The 20,111-nt window shown below is 39.0% G+C and overlaps 1 protein-coding gene and 1 non-coding gene across 8 annotated transcripts in view; both read right to left on the reverse strand.

Annotated features, from left to right (window-relative positions):
- Window positions 1-20,111, reverse strand: part of ADK (adenosine kinase) — a 593,446-nt gene that overhangs the window by 34,416 nt on the left and 538,919 nt on the right. For 5 of the 7 annotated variants that reach the window (XM_009009683.4, XM_009009681.4, XM_035267903.2 and 2 more), the window contains one exon: window positions 9,643-9,729. The exons of the other annotated variants lie outside the window; for them this stretch is intronic. In XM_009009683.4, coding sequence (XP_009007931.1) covers window positions 9,643-9,729 — 87 coding nt within the window. The remainder of the gene's footprint in view (window positions 1-9,642; window positions 9,730-20,111) is intronic. 7 annotated transcript variants of the gene reach the window in all.
- LOC118146462 (U5 spliceosomal RNA) lies at window positions 9,940-10,056 on the reverse strand. The gene has a single exon (XR_004732324.1). It is a non-coding gene; the product is annotated as a U5 spliceosomal RNA (small nuclear RNA).

Genomic DNA, 20,111 nt, shown 5'->3' on the forward strand with positions numbered 1-20,111 from the left:
AGTATAGTGGCATGATCTCAGCTCACTGCAACCTCTGCCTCCTGAGTTTAAGCGATTCTCCAGCCTCAGCCTCCTGAGTAGCTGGGATTACAGGCATCCGCAACCACGATTGGCTAATTTTTGTATTTCAGTAGAGAAAGGTTTTTGCCATGTTAGCCAGGCTGGTCTTGAACTTCTCACCTCAAGTGATCCAGCCACCTCGGCCTCCCAAAGTGCTGGGATTACAGGTGTGAACCACCACGCCCAACCTATACTCATCTTCTTTATATGAAGAAATGGGCCAGATATTACATAAGCCCAATGTGAACAGAATTCAAGTCATCACTAATCTTTTAGTGGCATAAAACAACTGGCCAAATAATTTTGTAGAATGAAAAAAACATGGTTGATCAGTGAATCTTAGACTTGGGGTTTCAGAGAACACTGAAACTTGCCTAAAAGATTTTAGGGATAAATATAGAGCTCGCAAGCTTTAATTCTGCTAGATAAGAACATTTTAAAAATCCACTATTACCAACATTATTCATAAAGCAAGAAAATTTAACTCCCTCAAAGTAGGAAGGGCAAGATTTAAAACTAAATACGTTTAGTTTTATGAAAATTTACTTTCTTGCCCCTGCCTTTTTACATTTTGATATTGACTGATGAAAACTCTTATGTCATAGACTGGTACCAGTCTACAGACCAGTGTTTATAAAACCACTTTGTCTATTTCTCCTCCTTTAGAGAGGAAGATAAGATGTTGTAGTAATAAAAGGGAGTATAGCAAAATGGCCAGAGCTAAGAACTTGGAGGCTAAATTTTGAGTTTGAATCTTAGCTTTCAATATGACCTTGGGCAAAGTACTTAATCTCTTGAAACTAACACACATGTATTTTGTTATGTCACAATTCTGTTTAAGAAAATGAACTTCAGAAATTTTACTTATGACATTTCCTGTGGACGTCTGCAACTAAATAAAAATGTTCATATCAACATCATTTTCTTAGAATAAAATTTTCTCAATAATCATCAAATATAAGAAGCCTAAGGTTCACATCTGAGCTTTGGAGTCTGATAGCCTACATGGTTCAGACTGTCTGTGTCTTATCCACATTCGCAGAAGATAAAGTCCTTTCAATTCCATTAACTATTTACAATTGCTTCTAGATGGAGGCCATTCAGGATATTAGATCTCTGAGGGAACATTTGTGTTGATGAGAAATTACAGACTTCACTCTAAAATCGTCCAGTATTTCACCTGAACTAAAGTGATTTCTCTCTCTCTTTTTTAAATCATGGCTGGAGAAGGATAATCTTTACCTTTTTTAACTAACGAAGGCTCAAATAATCATAGACAGTGTTTGCAAAATTTGGTGCTGGTCTAGCTTTAGCTTATCTAAGACTGTGGATGTATAACACAAGTGTAGCATGTAATGAAGCATCCTATCACTGTGCAAGGGTATAGCTCTCTCTTCCTTTCTCTTGCATGAACTTGAACTACTATCTGTGGCGAATGTTTCATATTCTTTTTTTTTTTTTAATTTTTTTTAGAGACAGGGTCTCTCCCTGTTGCAAAACTGTAGTGCAGTGGTGACCTCAGCTCACTGAAGCCTCAACCCCCTGGGATCAAGTGATCCTCCCACCTTAGCCTCTTGAGTAGTTGGGACTACAGGCATATGCCATATGCTTGGCTACATGGCATCTTTTAATTTTTCTTTCTTTCTTTTTTTTTTTTTGTAGGGACTATGCTGTCCAGGATGGTCTTGAAATCCTGGCCTCATGCGATACTCCTGCCTCTGCCTCCCAAAATATTGGGATTACAAGTGTGAGCCACCATGTCTGGCTGTTTCATATTCCTAATGACCAAGCCAATTCCACAGTTCATTTGATGGTTTTAAGAAAAATGCTGCTCAAGAAGATGTCCCATTAGAGAAGACAGACAAGGAAAAGAGTTGTTGACATTGAGTTGCTTAGCAGTAGGCAGCTGTCATCTTGGTCATCATTAATACATGGGTCATATGAAGGTTTGTTTTTTGAATGAAGTGTGAGAAACAATATATTTAATGCTCATCAAGTTATTTTCTAGTCTTCTGAGTTGCAGAGCAAAGGAATGGGGTAGTATAGAAAAAAAATCCCAAGAATTCTGCACCACTTCTGTGCATAGCACAATGAAGCAGCAATTAAGAAGAATGTAGGAGGAAGCCATAAATGTTTGGGATGAAAGAAACAACGTGAGAATAGAAAATATGAATATAAATAGAGAGTCTTTATGGTTCTTAGAAGTATAGCTAAGTGCCACATGAAGAGGAAGGGCATACTTGTTCTGAAAACAACTCTTTTTAATTTTTTTTAAAGCAATGTTCTTTTCTAAACATGAATTAGAGAATGAAATAGTTTTTTGTTTGTTTTTGAGACAAGGTCTCCCTCTGTCACCCAGCCTGGAGTGCAGTGGTGTGATCACAGCTCACTGCAGCCTTGACTTCCCAGGCTCCAAAAATCCTCCGACCTCAGCCTTCTGAGTTGCTTAAACCACAGGCTCATGCCATCATGCCCAACTAATTTTTTTCATTTTTGGTAGAAATGGGGTTTTGCCATGTCGTCCAGGCTGGTCTTGAACTGCTCAAGCTGTCCACCTGCCTTGGCCTCCCAAAGTGCTGAGATTATAGGTGTGAGCCACTGATTCCAGCCTAGAGAATGAAATTAGTGTTCCTTTTTATTAGATGGAAAATAGAAGAATTATTTGCACTGTGATTGCTACGTGATTTTAAGAGTCATTTGCCTATCATAGGTAATATTTTTAAGGGTAAAACATTTTCCCTACTGAAGCTGTTGTAAGGATTTTTAAAGTAAAGAGTATCTGGCTGGGCATGGTGGCTTATGTCTGTAATCTCAAATGAATTGTCATTTTAATGAATTGTAATCCAGCACTTTGGGAGTCCTAAGCAGGAAGACTGCTTGAGGCCAAGAGTTCAAGACCAGAATGGGCAACGTAGTGAGACTGTCTCTACCAAAAAAAAAAAAAAAAAAGCCACATATTGTGGTGCACACCTGTAGTCCCAGCTACTCAGGAGTCTGAGGTGGGAGGATGGCTTGAGCCCAGGAGTCTGAGGCAGCAGTGAGCTATCTTTGCACTACTGTACTCCAGCCTGGGTGACAGAGTGAGACCCCCATCTCCCCCTTCAAAAAAGAGTGTTATGAGGCAGCACAGTTACTTTATTATCATTCAGAATAAAATCTGTTCAGGCATGGTGGCTTATGCCTGTAAATCCCAGCCCTTTGTGGGGCTGAGGCAGGCAGATCACCTGAGGTCAGGAGTTCGAGACCAGCCTGGCCAATATGGCAAAAACCCTGTCTCTATTAAAAATAAAAAAATTACTCAGACGTCGTGGTGGATGCCTCTAATCCTATTTGGGAGGCAGAGGCAGGAGAACTGCTTGAACCTGGGAGGCAGAGATTGCAGTGAGCCGAGATTGTGTCACTGCATTCTAGCCTGGGCGACTCAAAACCAAAACCAAAACAAACCCCAAAATGTTCTAATCTGTATGTGGCTCTTAACCATACTAAATAAGGTTAATCCTAAGAGTGCTGGCTCTTGGGTCAGGTCTCTACACTTTTATTTGAGAGTTATATTTAAGTGATATAAGTGCCTATGAATAATCTGTCAAAGGTATACTCACTTTCAGTCTAAAGATGATTTGTAGGTCCTGTCCATATCCCTAAGCTGCCATAAAACATATGACTAAATCATATTAGATTAACATAGGCTGGTATTGACAGCCTAGTGGGAACATATTGATTAGGTCCTCTTTCATGTTATTTGTTATGATTTTTCTTCTCAGTTTCATTTACTGGAAAGACACAGGTGAAGAGATTTCACTGGGAACAATGACAGTGCCTGTCACAAAATGTTCTCAGTGTTTCCATTTGTTACTATGGCAGTGACAAAGAGGGTTCCAAATGAAAAGGCAGACCTGCTGTGACAAAGCACAGCAGGACAACAGGAAGAAATTTTCTCCTGACCTGGGAAATGAGGAAATCATACTTAGAGATTATAGAATTGTCTCCATTTCCAAGAGTACAATCCTAGCACTTGGGCTTTTGAGGAAGAATGTGAAATGATTAGTTCTATCAGGGCTGGCCAGCAACAAATAAAGAGCAAATATCACAAGGTGCTTAAGACTGCCAAATAGAACAAGGAGTGATGCTTGTAGAGGTTGGAGGGATTTGTTACTGTCACTAAACCCGTGAGATGGAACTATGAATTTAATTTAATTTATGTACATTTGGGTTATTCATTTTTAAATTATACATGAAAATCCATGATGTAGTCATATATCTATTTAGCTGGCTAAAGGAACACATGGCACTCTGGTACTTACACAGATAATTAGCACATGGTAGTTGGAGTGATGCTTTATCCAAAACTTGAAATTTATGGAAAGAAAATTATTTCCTTCAGAGAGTTACATTACCACAAAGTGGACTAAAATGTAGATATGCAAAAGATGGAAATACTCTTGGGCCAGCGAAACTTGAAAGTTATAAGATGAATATATTAGCCATCCAAAGATAGAATGTGTCAATCAGAAAGAAGATAATTGGGCAACAAAGCAAAGAAAAATAAACTACATTGTAAACGTAAAAGCTGCCACTGCATCTCTCAGATTCATGTTCAAGGTGGAAGGAGTCAACAGCTATTATATTTATTAATTAATTAATTTTTTTGAGACAGGATCTCACTCTGTCACCCAGGCTGGAGTGCACTAGCAAGATCTTGGCTCACTGCAACCTCCGCCTCCTGGGTTCAAGTGATTCTCCTGCTCAGCTCAGCCACCCAAGTTGCTGGGACTACAGGTATGCAACCTCATGTCTGGCTAATTTTTGTATTTTTAGTAGAGATGGGGTTTCACCATGTTGACCAGGCTGGTTGCGAACTCCTGGCCTCAAGTGATCCACCTGCCTTGGCCTCCCAAAGTGCTGGGATTATAGGCATAAGCCACCACGCTTGGCTGATTTAGTATTTACATTTAAGTATTTGATCCATTTTGTTAATTTTTCCATATGGGCCGGACCTCAGCCTCCTGAGTAGCTGGGACTACAAGGGCATGTTACCATGCCAGGCTAATTTTTTAAATTTTTAGTAGAGACAGGGTTTCGCCATGTTGGCGAGGCTAGTCTCAAATTTCTGGCCTCCATGTGATCTGCCTGCCTTGGCCTCCCAAATTGCTAGGATTATAGGTGTGAGGCACTGTGCCAGGCCAACAGCTGTTGTTTCTAATCCCAGTAGAAAGGCTCTTGCTGGTGTGGAGAGGGAGCACTGCATTTTAACAAATGAATCTTTTAGTATTTCCAACTAACAAGATCACTTCTATTGTAAGATGGATGCATCAGGTTGTTAGATGGATGCTATTGATAGAGACAGGAGGCAGGCAAATTCTGGGCAGAAGAGGGAGGGTCTCTGGTGAGGGCCCACCCTAATGCCAAAAAGCCTAATACCATGGGCAAAAGTGAGAACTTACATCCTTGTTTTCCCGCTCAAATGTTGCCTTTTCTAAAACCATCCATGGCCCACCCCACTCCCAATCTTGTGCCCATAAAAATCCCAGACTCAGCCGACAAAGAAAGGAGAAGAGGAGAAGCAACTGGATGTTGGAGACCATGGCTGGGGATGGCTGGACTCCAGGGGATTACCTTCCTGCTCCATGCCCCTTTCAGCTCCCATTCCATCTGAGAGCCACTTTCATCGGCAATAAAATCCCCTGCATGTACCATTTCCAATTCATTTTTGTGACGTCATTCATCCTGGATGCCATGAGTGAGGGTGCAAAAGGCTGTCACTCTGACCCTCCATTGAACTGTTAACACTTAAGCTGTCGGTGGACAGCAAAGCTAAAAGGGCACTGTAACACTTCCTCTGGAGATTCAAGGGTCATGGGCACCTTCCCCTAAATGCTGCCATGGGGCTGGTATGGAGTTCGCTCTTGCAACCAGTGCCAAAAAGTGATTGCCCCAGCTCCTGCACCTGCTCACCTGTGAGGGGTGGAGCAGCAAGTGAGTGGAGTTCATGCATGCTGGTACCAAAGTGGTCGCTAGTTCCAGCACCCATGCACCCCAGTTTCTGCCTGAGAAGGGGTTAGGGAAATATCCTGCTTCGCTATTAAATATTTGATTCGTATAACTCTCTTATTCGGAATCCATGCTAACCAAGCAAGTTTATTATCTGGCTTTCTATATCTCTGTAGTGAAATCGATTCTACTGCTTAGCAAAAAGCTCTTGGTTCAAACTCACCAGGGACTACAATTCTTGGATTCCCTTCCCTTTTAGTTTTTCTTTCTTTTCTGCAACAATCTTACCTTAGAGTCCTCACAATCTTATCAGATTACAAAAGATCCTCTTCAATAAATGAAGTCATCTATTCAGATAACAGGAAGATTCTCTGGCAAGACTGGCTTTTGTCAGGAAGGCTGATCTGTGGTTCTCAGTTCTAATGATGAGATTTACATAAATGTTTAGAGAAGTAGTATTAGTATGGTGAGTAAAAGCACTGATTTTAGAGCCGGACTACTTGGGTTTGAATCCTGGCTCTGCTGCTCTCTGGCCATGAGACTATGGGTACATTATCTCACCTTTCTTTGTCTCTGTTTTTTTCAATCAATAAAATAGGGGTAAAAATAATCTACTCCAAGAAGCTTTTGTGAACACTAAATTAGTTAATATATATAAAGTGCTTAAGATATTGGTTGGCCAGTAGGTGTTGTATAAAGGTTATCTATTGTTGTTACTTTGTAGCTTCACTCACATTTGACAGACTGTGCTAAATATGCCAACATAAGTATTCCATTAATAACTGACATTAGGATGTTCATCTCATTGCATGACCCAATGTTTTGGGATCTGATTACCTTGGGAACTGAACAGGCTCAAATTGAGAAAAATGGCTATCTAATTGAGGTATTACCAGTGAAGTCCTGCTTAGTTTCTACCTGCCTTCCACTTTCTCTATTCTGATTTCAACAAGGTGTAGTAAAATCAAGTATTTGGAACTTTGAAATGCTAGAAATGAAATGAATAAAGTAAGGAAGCTGCCCATGATTACAAAGCGTTTTGCAAACTATAGCCTGTGGGCCAACCCTGGCCTATGGTATGTTTTTGTACAGCTGGAGAGCTAGGAAAGGTTTTTACATTTTAAAAGTGTTGTAAAAAAAACAAAACACAAGGAAGAAAACAAAACAAGAAGAATATGCAATACAGCCTGTATATGGTTTGCAAAGCTTACAATATTCACTATTTGACCTTTTACAAAAAAAGATTGTGGATCTTTGTTCTATATTCTCTCTCTCTCTTTTTTTTTTTTTTTTTTTTTTTTTTTTTTGAGGTGGAGTTTTGCTCTAGTTGCCCAGGTGGGAGTGCAATGGCGTGATCTTGGCTCACCCCAACCTCTGCCTCCCGGATTCAAGCGATTCTCCTGCCTCAGCCTCCTGAGTAGCTGGGGTTACCACACCCGGCTAATTTTGTATTTTTAGTAGAGATGGGGTTTCTCCATGTTGGTCGGGCTGGTCTAACTCCTGACCTCATGTGATCTGCCCGCCTCAGCCCCTCAAAATGCTGGGATTACAGGCATGAGCCACCACGTCCAGCCTCTCTTTCTTTTTTACTTACCTAACTAAACTGCAATAATAAATATGATGAAGTAGGCTAAAAAGAGACTGAAAAATCATCTAACAAAAAATCCAATTGCTTTTATGAAGTAGTTTATTTATTGCTGTAACCACAATACAAATGGTAGCTAGCTGGTCCTACCTCAGTATTCTAAGAATGGTCTCTCCCTCCCTCAGAAAGTCTGTATGTTCTCACCTAGTATTGGCAGCATTACAGATAGTTAGACATCTGTAACAGAATCTGTTGTTGCAGGGCCTCTAACCCAAGGCCAGAGGTAGTGGCTATTTAGGTCACCATCATATCTATGATGGCCTCATTATGTGTCCTACTGAATGTCAAAGAAATAGAATACTTCCTGTTTTAAAGATATTAAAGTACTTAAGTAATGCACATATGGTGTATAAAAGTTTCCAGACTAAGATTCCTGGTTTGACCAATTTCTAACTAAGAAATCACTAAGGTTTTCTTAATGTATTACAGAATATAGCTAAATTCAGAATAAAGTATTTTTAGCTTACATACATCTACAGCTCTGAAGAGTATAAAATAGGAAAACTAGCTGCTAAGTACTCTAATATTATCTATAACAAAGACTTTCTGAGCAAGGAAATAAAAGACACAAGCATGATGGTAAGGTAGAATGTTGTCTGTGGTACAGACTCTTTCCAGAGAATACAGGGCATGGTGCATCCTAATAGTTAACAGTTCATTTAAGATTGGGCATGACCAGCTTGGCCAACATGGCAAAACCTTGTCTTTACTAAAAATACAAAAATTAGCTGGGTGTGGTGGCATGCACCTGTGGTCCTAGCTGCTCAGGAGGCTGAGGCAAGAGAATCACATGAATGCAGGAGGTGGAATTTGCAGAAAGGAAGGGAAAGAAAGGAAAAAGAAGGGAAAGAGAAAGGGAAAAGGAAAGGGACAGAGGAAGGGAAGGGAAGGAAGGGGAAGGGAAGGAAAGGAAAAGGGAAGAGAAGTGAGGGGAGGGGAGGGGGAGGGGAAGGGGAAGGGGAAGGGAAGGAAGAGAGGAAGGAAGGAAGGAAGGAAGGAAGGAGAAAGACTGGGCATGAATAGTTTCAAAGAAAGAAAAATAAAAACTTATGTTGGTAAAAGACCATTAAAATAAAATATTAAGTTAAAACCATCACATAAACTTAAATAAGTTTCCCATGATTCAAATTATCCTCCAGAGAAAAATGGACAATGGTCCGGTCGCTTGCTTTTTTTTTTTTTAACCTTGTCTCACTTGATGTTAAGAGAAAGAAACAGAGTCCAGGAAAGACCCCTTTGGGCTATCTTTAAGGAAGCTAAAGCTTTCTAGAGACTATAAACTAGCTTAATTAACTACACTTAACCAGAAGGAATTTAGACTTATCAAAAGAATTTTTGAATCAGATTTTAGATGAATCTAAGTCATCAAGCCAAAAATCTTCTATTGTCTTGATTTTATTTTTGAGTATTCATTCCCCAAATCATTAGTTCTTATAAAATGTGCCAGTTCTTATTGAGCCTAAATTAGGCAAAAATTTAACCCTTCCTAGTATAACAAACATACACTATTGTGTTTGAAACAGATGTTTTAACCAAAGGATATAATCCAAAGATATCATCCTTAGTTATTAGCATACTGTTTAATATTCATCACAACTTGTTTTAAAGAACAAAAATGTGTTAACATTTAAGCCTGAAGGGCTATGAATATACTATATACTGTACTTGATGCAGCTTGTTTATGCAATTTTCTGACAGATACAATTAATCTTGTGAAAATACTAGGGTATAGCATAGTAGCAAATTATCTTTTCCAAACACATACTTTTCCTGTGTTAAAACCCCCTTATAATACTGACAATGATAAAAGCATATGGAAAGAACTTTAGAAGTTAATTATTTAAAAAAAGAAATTAAAAGTTATTAAATTAATAAATATTGGTTATGTGATAGAAACAAGGGTTAAAATGTTTAACTTATAAGTAAGAATGAAATAAATTAGTCTATACCTCCAACAAATGCATCTCCAGCTCCATTGGTGTCAATAATTTCTTTCTGGTCTTGATCCAAGACAGCAAAAGCAGTGACTTCACTTTCTGCAATTAGACCCAAAGAAAGGCAGACTGACTTCTCTTTGTAACTCTCTATACAAGCTCACCCAGTAACATCTGAAGCTCCTTCATCACTCATCATTCAAAGAGAGACAGGACATAAGCTCCATATTCTGTACAGGAGCACCTGGGAACTAAGGTGCAAAATCATCTGCAAGTAATACTTTTCTGGTAATTTTCTTTCTTTTTTTTCTTAGCCCTGCCTAAGCAGGACATTAAAAAATTTGGCTATAAACTCATAATTGCTTTTTTCCATGGAAATCTTTAGTAAAAGGCAAAAAATTCATTTGTTATGAAGAGAAACCAGTGCATTTTTTTTTGGTAATTTTCAGCATACAGATGCTGCTGTATATGTCTTATGAGAGCTACACCTAGGTAGTTCACATTTTATTTGGAATGACTATAAATGATAGCAGTACCTTTTTGGACAGTGCAAATGAACAGAAGCCATAAACTAAAGGAAGTGTTGGAATGGATTGGGTCATGGGTTTCTAATAAAGCTTCAAGCTTGACTATACTCCTGGCAGTGAAACGTTGGATATAGTTAAAGAGCTGTAAATTTTAAAAAATACAAATAATGAATCTTGGGTGTTTCTTTATAGAAAATCACAATGACACAATAAAAACATTACTATTCTGTTAAAATAGTTCATGCCAGTGTCAAGGATTTTTTAATTTTAGTTGTTTTATTACAAATAACCTAATCTGGTTATATTTTGCAAAGAAGTCACTATCTGTCAACTGGCAAAAGGGAAAGCTACTACTGAATACAAGGGCAGAAAAAAAGAGACAGTGCAATGGGGCCTTGCCCTAGATAGAGCAGTCTGGACCAGGGCTTGGTTGTTTTGACTACAGAGTAACCTAATTCAGTACTTTAAATGTGGCACATGACCGGGGAATGGACTTATCTGTCATGAAATCTGGCTTACAGGACATCTGCAAATGATTGGACAATGCTGCTTATTGGGGGCTGGAACTTCTGAAATCATAAATTTGCATCCCTGTGGGGACAGACTTGGCTAAAGACTTGTAAACTTCAATCTCATTTAAGAACGAGAGGGAGGCAAAAGGAGATCTTGAGAACCTTAATAAAGAACATAGAGAATCTTCAAAAGCATATTCTGTCTAGCTTTTGCTACCTGCTCTTAATGAATAGTTCAACAAGAGACATAAATATGTTAATCAAAAGACTCTCCTGGAGAGATTGATATTCAAGAAGAGGACATATTTATTTAGTCAATCTATCTTTTAAAAAACCTTTTTTTTTTTTTTTTTTCAGGTCTTGCTCTGTCATCCAGGCTGGAGTGCAGTTATGTAATCGTAATACACGCCAGCTTTGCCCTCCTGGGCTCAAGGGATCCTCCTGTCTCAGCCTTCCATGTAGTTGGGACCACAGACATGCAGCACCACAGCTGGTTAATTTTTTGACTTTGTTTTTTTGGGTAGAGATATGGTTTCATTTTTTTTGTCCAGGCTGGTCTCAAACTCCTGAGCTCAAGCAATTCACCTGCCTTGGTCTTGCAAAGTGTTAGGATTATATGCATGAGCCACTGCACCTGGCTTAAACTCTTTTTTTTTTTTTTTCTGGATATGGAGTCTCATTCTGTTGCCCAGACTGGAGTGCAGTGGCATGATTTCAGCTCACTGCAACCTCTGCATCCTGGTTCAAGCAATTCTCATGACTAAGCCTCCTGAGTACCTGGGATTACAGTCACATGCCACCATATCCGGCAAACTTTTGCATTTTTTAGTAGAGACAGGGTTTTGCTATGTTAGCTAGGTTGGTCTCGAACTCCTGACCTCAAGTGATCTGCCTGCCTCACCCTCCCAAAGTGCTGAGATCAGAGGAGTGAGCTACCACGCCCGGCCACACACTTTCCGAAACTAAACATTCCACGTTTTGTAACATGAGGGCCTACATGGCAGGTGACAAGATTTTGATTACTTGGAAGTTATAGGACAAATTTCCAGGATTACATTTTCTGGAGAGTATACGTATTACATAGTACTATACAGGCAAATAAATAAATGAATAAATAAAAAGTAAGTAGACTTTATTAGAAATAATTGGGAAAGGTCTGCAGTCTGATTTAGGAAAAGGTCCGTACCATAAATAGTTATAAAGAAATCTGGTTTTACTACTTCCAAGTACAAGCTACACTATACAGGGAACTAACAACTATAAACTAAAACCAAACAGGTACTAAATATGTAAAATGAACTAAGTTAATGACACCATTACTATTTATAATACATTTACGTTATGTAATAATATAACATTCTACAAAACATTTTAGGTAATATAAGAATTAATCACTAGATTTATAGATTTGAAAATAATTATATATAAGTGGTAAGTAAACCAAAATTACAAAGAATTCCTTGAGCTCCTTATTTGGAAACAATTTTTTTGCTGCGTAAATATTTATGAACAGAACTTAATCGACAATGGAAGAGATTATTTTGAATTTTATTCTTAAGAATCATGACTTCTGGCTGGGTGTGGTGGCTCATGCCTGTAATCCCAGAAAATTCAGGAGTCAGAGGCCGGCAAATCACAAGGTCAGGAGTTCAAGACCAGCCTGGCTAATGTGGTGAAACCCTGTCTCTACTAAAAATACAAAAAAAAAAAAAAAAAAAAAAAAAAAAAATTAGCCGGGTGTAGTGGTGCATGCCTGAAGTCCCAGCTACTCTGGAGGCTGAGTCAGGAGAATTGCTTAAACCCGGGAGGTAGAGGTTGCAGTGAGCCAAGATCATGCCACTGCATTCCAGCCTGGGTGACAGAGTGAGACTTCGTCTTGGAAAAAAAAAAAATCATGATTTCTTGATCTAAATTGCTGAAAATTCTAAATAAATGCAGCTTCATAATACTTTTTTCTGCATATATATATATATATATATATATATCTCAATCATTGAGATACTTTATCCTTAGTTATCATATGAAGTTCAATTTCCTGAAATACAAAGTGGAATTATTTTTTACCTTTTATAATTATCAGTACAGATAAGTATATATCACATATGCAAAAGATGTGTCATAAACTCAGTTTTCATTATTATATACTATCTACAGAACTAGAAGAATGTCTTTCAAAATAATGACACTAAAACATCTGCAAGATCTCGAAATATGCTCTTCATCATACAAGAAAGATTAAAAAATATTTAAGACTATTTATGTTTTATTACAGTTTTAGTATGTTCTGATTTTTCAAATGACTTAAGCTGGTTTACAAAGCTATTAAAAACAATCACAGGTGGCTGGCAAGAAGGCCGAATAGGAATAGCTCCGGTCTGTAGCTCTCAGTGAGATCAATACAGAAGGTGGGTAATTTCTGCATTTCCAACTGAGGTACCTGGCTCATTTCAGTGGGACTGGTTAGACAGTGGGTACAGCCCACAGAGGGCTACCCAAAGCAGGGTGGGGTACTGCATCACCTGGGAAGTACAAGGGATTGGGGAACTCCCTATCCCAGCCAAGGAAAGCTGTGAAGGACTATGCCGTGATGAACCATACACTCCAGCCCAGGTACCATGCTTTTCCCATGGTCTTTGCAGCCTGCAGACCAGGAGATTCCTTTGGGTGCCTACGCCAGCAGGGCCCTGGGTTTCAAGCACAAAACTGGGCGGTTTGGACAGACACCAAACTAGCTGCAGGAGTTTTTTTTTTTAATATCCTAGTAGGGCCTGGAATGCCAATGAGACAGAGCTGTTCACTCCCCCCTGGAAAAAGCGCTGAAGCCAGGGAGCCAAGTGGTCTAGCTCAGTGGATCCCACCCCCACAGAGCCCAGCAAGCTAAGATCCACTGGCTTGAAATTCTTGCTGCCAGCACAGCAGTCTGATGATGACCTAGGATGCTTGAGCTTAGTGGGGGAAGGCGCATCCACCATTACTGAGGCTTGAGTAGGAATTTTTCCCCTCACAGTGTAAACAAAGCCACCAGGAAGTTTGAACTGGGTGGAACCCACCACAGCTCAGCAAAGCCACTGTGGTCAGACTGCCTCTCTAGATTCCTCCTCTCTCAGTAGGGCATCTCTGAAAGAAAGGCAGCAGCCCCAGTCAGGGGCTTATACATAAAACTCCCATCTCCCTGGGACAGAGCACCTGGGGGAAGGGTTGGCCGTGGGCACAGCTTCAGCAGACTTAAATATTCCTGCCTGCCAGCTTTGAAGAGAGCAGTGGATCTCCCATAGCTCAAGCTCTGCTAAGGGACAGACTGCCTCCTGAAGTGGGTCACTGACCCACATGCTTTCTGACTGGGAGACACCTCCCAGCAGGGGTCGACAGACATCTCATACAGGGGAGTTCTGACTGGCATCTGGCAGGTGCCCCTCTGGGACGAAGCTACCAGAGGAAAGAAAAGGCAGTAATCTTTTTACTGTTCTGCAGGCTCTGCTGGTGATACCCAGGCAAACAGAGTCTGGGGTGGACCTCCAGCAAACTCCAGCAGACCTGCAGCAGAGCGGGCTATTAGAAGGAAAACAAGCAATCAGAAAGGAATAGCATTAACATCAATAAAAAGGACAACCACACAAAAACTCCATCTGAAGGTCACCAGCATCAATGACTAAAGTTAGATAAATTCATGAAGATGAAGAAAAACCAGCTCAAAAAGGCTGAAGATTCCAAAAGCCGGAATGCCTCTTCTCCTCCAAAGGATCACAACTCCTTGCCAGCAAGGGAACAAAACTGGACGAAGAATGAGTTTGACGAATTGACAAAAGTAGCCTTCAGAAGGTGGGTAATACAAACTCCTTTGACCTAAAGGAGCATGTTCTAACCCAATACAAGGAAGATTTTTTTCAAGAACCTTGAGAAAAGGTTAGAGGAATTGCTAACTAGAATAACCAGTTTAGGGAAGAACATAAATGACCTGACGGAGGTGAAAAACACAGCACGAGCACTTTGTGAGGCATACACAAGTATCAATAGCTGAATCAATCAAGCAGAAGAAAGGATATCAGAGATTGAAGATCAACTTAATAAAATAAAGCATGAAGACAAGACTAGGGAAAAAAAAAACAATGAAAAAGAATGAAAAAAGCCTCCAAGAAATATGGGACTATGTGAAAAAAAACCAAACCTACATTTGATTGGTATACCTGAAAGCGATGGGGAGAATGGAACCAAGTTGGAAAGCACTTTACAGGATATCATCCAGGAGAACTTCCCCAACCTAGCAAGACAGGCCAACATTCAAATTCAGAAAATACAGAGAATACCACAAAGAGACTCCTCAAGAAGGGCAAGCCCAAGACACATAATCTTCAGATTCACCACAGTTGAAATGAAGAAAAAAAATGTTAAGGGCAGCCAGAGAGTAAGATTGGGTTACCCACAAAGCGAAGCCCATCAGACTAACAGCAGATCGCTATGTAGAAACCCTTACATGCCAGAAGAGAGTGAGGGCCAATATCCACATTCTTAAAGAAAAGAATTTTCACCCAGAATTTCATATCCAGAGTAACTAAGCTTCATAAGCAAAGGAGAAACAAAATCCTTTACAGACAAACAAATCCTGAGAGATTTTTGTCACCACTAGGCCTGCCTTGTAAGAGCTCCTGAAGGAAGCACTAAATATAGAAAGGAAAAACTGGTACCAGCCACTCCTAAAACATACCTAAGTGTAAAGACCATTGCCACTATGAAGAAACTGCATCAACCAACGGGCAAAATAACCAGCTAGCATCATAATGAAAGAATCAAATTCACATATAACAATATTAACTTCAGATGTAAATGGGCTAAATGCCCCAATTAAAAGACATAGACTGGCAAATTGCATAAAGAGTCAAGACCCATCGGTGTGCTGTATTCAGGAGACCCATCTCACATTCAAAGATGCAAATAGGCTCAATATAAAGAGATGGAGGAATATTTACTAAGCAAATGGAAAGCAAAAAAAAAAAAAAAAAAAAAGCAGGGGGTGCAATCCCAATTTCTGATAAAACAGACCAACAAAGATGAAAAAAGACAAAGAAGGGCATTACATAATGGTAAAGAGATCAATACAACAGGAAGAGCTATTTTAAATATATATGCACCCAATACAGGAGTACCCAGATTCATAAAGCAAGTTCTTAGAGACCTACAAAGAGACTTAGACTCCCGCGCAATAATAGTGGGAGACTTTAACACCCCACCATCAATATTAGACAGCTCAACGAGACAGAAAATTAACCAGGATATTAGGAACCTGAACTCAGCTCTGGACCAAGGGGATCTAATAGACATCTACAGAACTCTCCACCCCAAATCAACAGAATATACATTCTTGTCAGTATCACATTGCACTTATTCTAAAATTGACCACAGAATTGGAAATAAAACACTTCAGCAAATGGAACAGAACGGAAATCATAACAGTTTCTCAGACCACAATGCAAACAAATTAGAACTCAGGATTAAGAGACTCACTCAAAACCGCACAACTATGTGGAAACTGAACAACCTGGTTCTGAATGACTACTGGGTAAATAATGAAATTAAGGCAGAAATAAATAAGCTCTTTGAAACCAATGAGAACAAAGACACAATGTGCCAGAATCTATGGGACACAGCTAAAGTAGTGTTTAGAGGGAGATTTATAGCACTAAATGCTCACAGGATAAAGCAGAAAAGATCTAAAATTGACAACCTAAGATCACAATTAAAAAAACTAGAGAAGCAAGAACAAACAAATTCAAAAGCTAGCACAAGACAAGAAATAACTAAGATCAGAACAGAAGAGAAGGAAATAGAGACCTGAAAACCCCTTCAAAAAATCAATGAATCCAGGAGCTGTTTTTTTGAAAAGATTAACAAAATAGATAGACCGCTACCCAGACTAATAAAGAGGAAAACAGAGAAGAATCAAATGGACACAATAAAAAATGAAAAAGGAGAGATCACCACTGATCCCACAGAAATACAAACTACCATCAGAGAATACTATAAACAGCTCTATGCAAATAAACTAGAAAATACAGAAGAAATTGATGAATTCCTGAACACATACACCCTCCCAATACTAAACCAGGAAAAAGTTGAATCCCTGAATAGACCAATAACAAATTCTGAAATTGAGGCAGTAATGAATAGCCTACCAACCAAAAAAAAGCCCAGGACCAGACAGGTTCACAGCTGAATTCTACCGGAGGTACAAAGAGGAGCTGGTACCATTCCTTCTGAAACTATTTCAAATGATAGAAAAAGAAGGACTCCTCCCTAACTCATTTTATGAGGCCAGCATCATCCTCATATTAAAACCTGGCAGAGACACAACAACAACAAAAAAATTCAGGCTAATACCCCTGATGAACATTGATGCAAAAATCCTCAATAAAATATTGGCAAACTGAATCCAGCAGCACATCAAAAAGCTTATCTACCACAATCAAGTCAGCTTCATCCCTGGGTTGCAAGGCTGGTTCAACATACCCAGGTCAATACACGTAATCCATCACATAAACAGAACCAATGACAAAAAGGGCGTGATTATCTCAATAGATGCAGAAAAGGCCTTCGATAAAATTCAATACCCATTCATGCTAAAAACTCTCAGTAAACTGGGTATTCATGGAATGTATCTCAAAATATTAAGAGCTATTTATGACAAACCCACATTCATACTGAATGGGCAAAAGCTGGAAGCATTCCCTTTGAACACCGGCACAAGACAAGGACGCCCTCTCTCACCACTCCTATTCAGCATAGTAATGGAAGTTATGGCCAGGGCAATTAGGCAAAAGAAAGAAATTCAAACAGGAAGAGAGGAAGTCAAATTATCTCTATTTGCAGATGACATAATTGTATATTTAGGAAATCCCATCGTCTCAGCCCAAAATTTCCTTAGGCTGATAAGAGACTTCAGCAAAGTCTCAGGATACAAAATCAATGGGGAAAAATCACAAGCATTCCTATACACCAATAATAGACAGAGAACCAAATCATGAGTGAACTCCCATTCACAACTGCTACAAAGAGAATAAAATACCTAGGAATAGAACTTACAAGGGACATGAAGGACCTCTTCAGGGAGAACAACCAATCGCTGCTCAAGGAAATAAGAGAGGACACAAACAAATGGACAAACATCCCATGCTCATAGATAGGAAGAATCAATATTGTGAAAATGGCCATACTGCCCAAAGTAATTTATAGATTAAATGCTACAACCATCAAGCTACCATTGACTTTCTTTACAGAATTAGAAAAAAACTACTTTAAATTTTATATGGAACCAAGAAACAGCCCTTATTGCCAAGACAATCCTAAGCAAAAACTACAAAGCTGGAGGCATTATGCTACCTGACTTCAAACTATACTACAAGACCACAGTAACCAAAACATCATGATACTGGTACCAAAACAGATATATAGACCAATGGAAGGGAACAGAGGTCTCAGAACTAAAGCCATACATCTGCAACCATCTGATCTTTAACGAACCTGACAAAAACAAGCATAAATGCTGTTGGGAAAACTGGCTAGCCATATGCAGAAAACTGAAACTGGAATCCTTCCTCACACCTTATACAAAAATTAACTCGAGATGGATTAAAGACTTAAAAATAAGACCTAAAACCATAAAAACCCTATAAGAAAACTTACGGAATATCATTCAGGACATAGGCATGGGCAAAGACTTCATGACTAAAACAGCAAAAACAATAGCAACAAAAGCCCAAACTGATAAATGGGATTTAATTAAACTGAAGAGCTTCTGCACAGCAAAAGAAACTATCATCAGAGTGAACAGGCAACCTACAGAATGGAAGAACATTTTTTGTAATCTATCCATCTTACGAAGGCCTAATATCCAGAATCTACAAGGAACTTAAACAAATTTACAAGAAAAAAAACACAACCTCATCAAAAGGTGGGCAAAGGATATTAACAGACACTTCTCAAATGAAGACATTTATGTGCCAACAAACATATGAAAAAAAGCTCATCATCACTGGTCATTAGAGAAATGCAAATCAAAACCACAATGAGATACCATCTCACGCCAGTTAGAATGGCAATCATTAAAAAGTCAGGAAACAACAGATGCTGAGGAGGATGTGCAGAAATAGGAATGCTTTTACACTGTTGGTGGGAGTGTAAATTAGTTCAACCATTGTGGAAGACCGTGTGGCGATTCCTCAAGGATCTAGAACGAGAAATACCATTTGATCCAGCAATCCCATTACTGGGTATATACCCAAAGGATTATAAATCATTCTACTATAAAGACAGATGCACTCGTATGTTTACTGCAGCACTATTCACAATAGCAAAGACTTGGAACCATCCAAAATGCCCATCAATGACAGACTGGATAAAGAAAATGTGGCACATATATACCATAAACTGTGTAGCCATAAACAAGGAATACTGTGCAGCCATAAACAAGGATGAGTTCATGTCCTTTGCAGAGACATGGACGAAGCTGGAAACCATCATTCTCAGCAAACTAACACAGGAACAGAAAATCAAACACTGCATGTTCTCACTCATAAGTAGGAGTTGAACAATGAAAACATATGGACACAGGGAAGGGAACATTACACACCAGGGTCTGCTGTGAGGTGGGAGGCTAGGGGAAGGATAGCATTAGAAGAAATACCTTATGTAGATGATGGGTTGATGGGTGAAGTAAACCATCAAGGCACGTGTATATGTATGTAACAAATCTGCACATTATGTACATGTATCTCAGAACTTGAAGTATATATTTTAAAACGTCACAAAACTAATAGTTTTCACCAGCATGACCTATTCCATAGCCATTCTAGGAAATTTATTATATGAACACATGAAGTACATTCACCAAATCTGAATATACACTTACTGGTATGGACATTATTCAGCCAATGAAGCCTAAGACACTCACATGACTCTCACTGGGACCTAGTTTTCTTAGGCATGAAATGGGCCTGGAGTAGCTGTGGGAACAATGAGTAAAAACTAGCTTTCTGCCCTAATTGTAGAAAAATGACCTGGTTAGTTTTAATCAAGTACTTCTACCTAAGAGCTTAAGATTATTAATAGCATTTATTTATCAATTCTTCATAAACTTTTTGTAAACTGAGAAGGAAAGGGTTGGGAATAATTATTCCTACTTTCTGGATTTCTATAGAACCAGCAAATCATAAGCTTCCCCAAATGGACAGGAAACAAACACTATCAATTCAGTTGATAATAGATTTGTTTCATGTCATTTGTTAGATAAGATTTTAGGGTATTCATTCAAAACAGTAAAATTTACCTTACTTAAAATACAAAATAATCAATTTTAGGCATTCTCTAGATACTTCATATAAATAATTTACTCTTCACTTTAATATGAGATAAGCTTCACTACCTAATCACTTAAGAGGCCAATCTAGTTAGAATG

This window comes from Callithrix jacchus, chromosome 12 (assembly GCF_049354715.1).
Source record: "Callithrix jacchus isolate 240 chromosome 12, calJac240_pri, whole genome shotgun sequence".
NCBI lineage: Eukaryota > Metazoa > Chordata > Mammalia > Primates > Cebidae > Callithrix > Callithrix jacchus.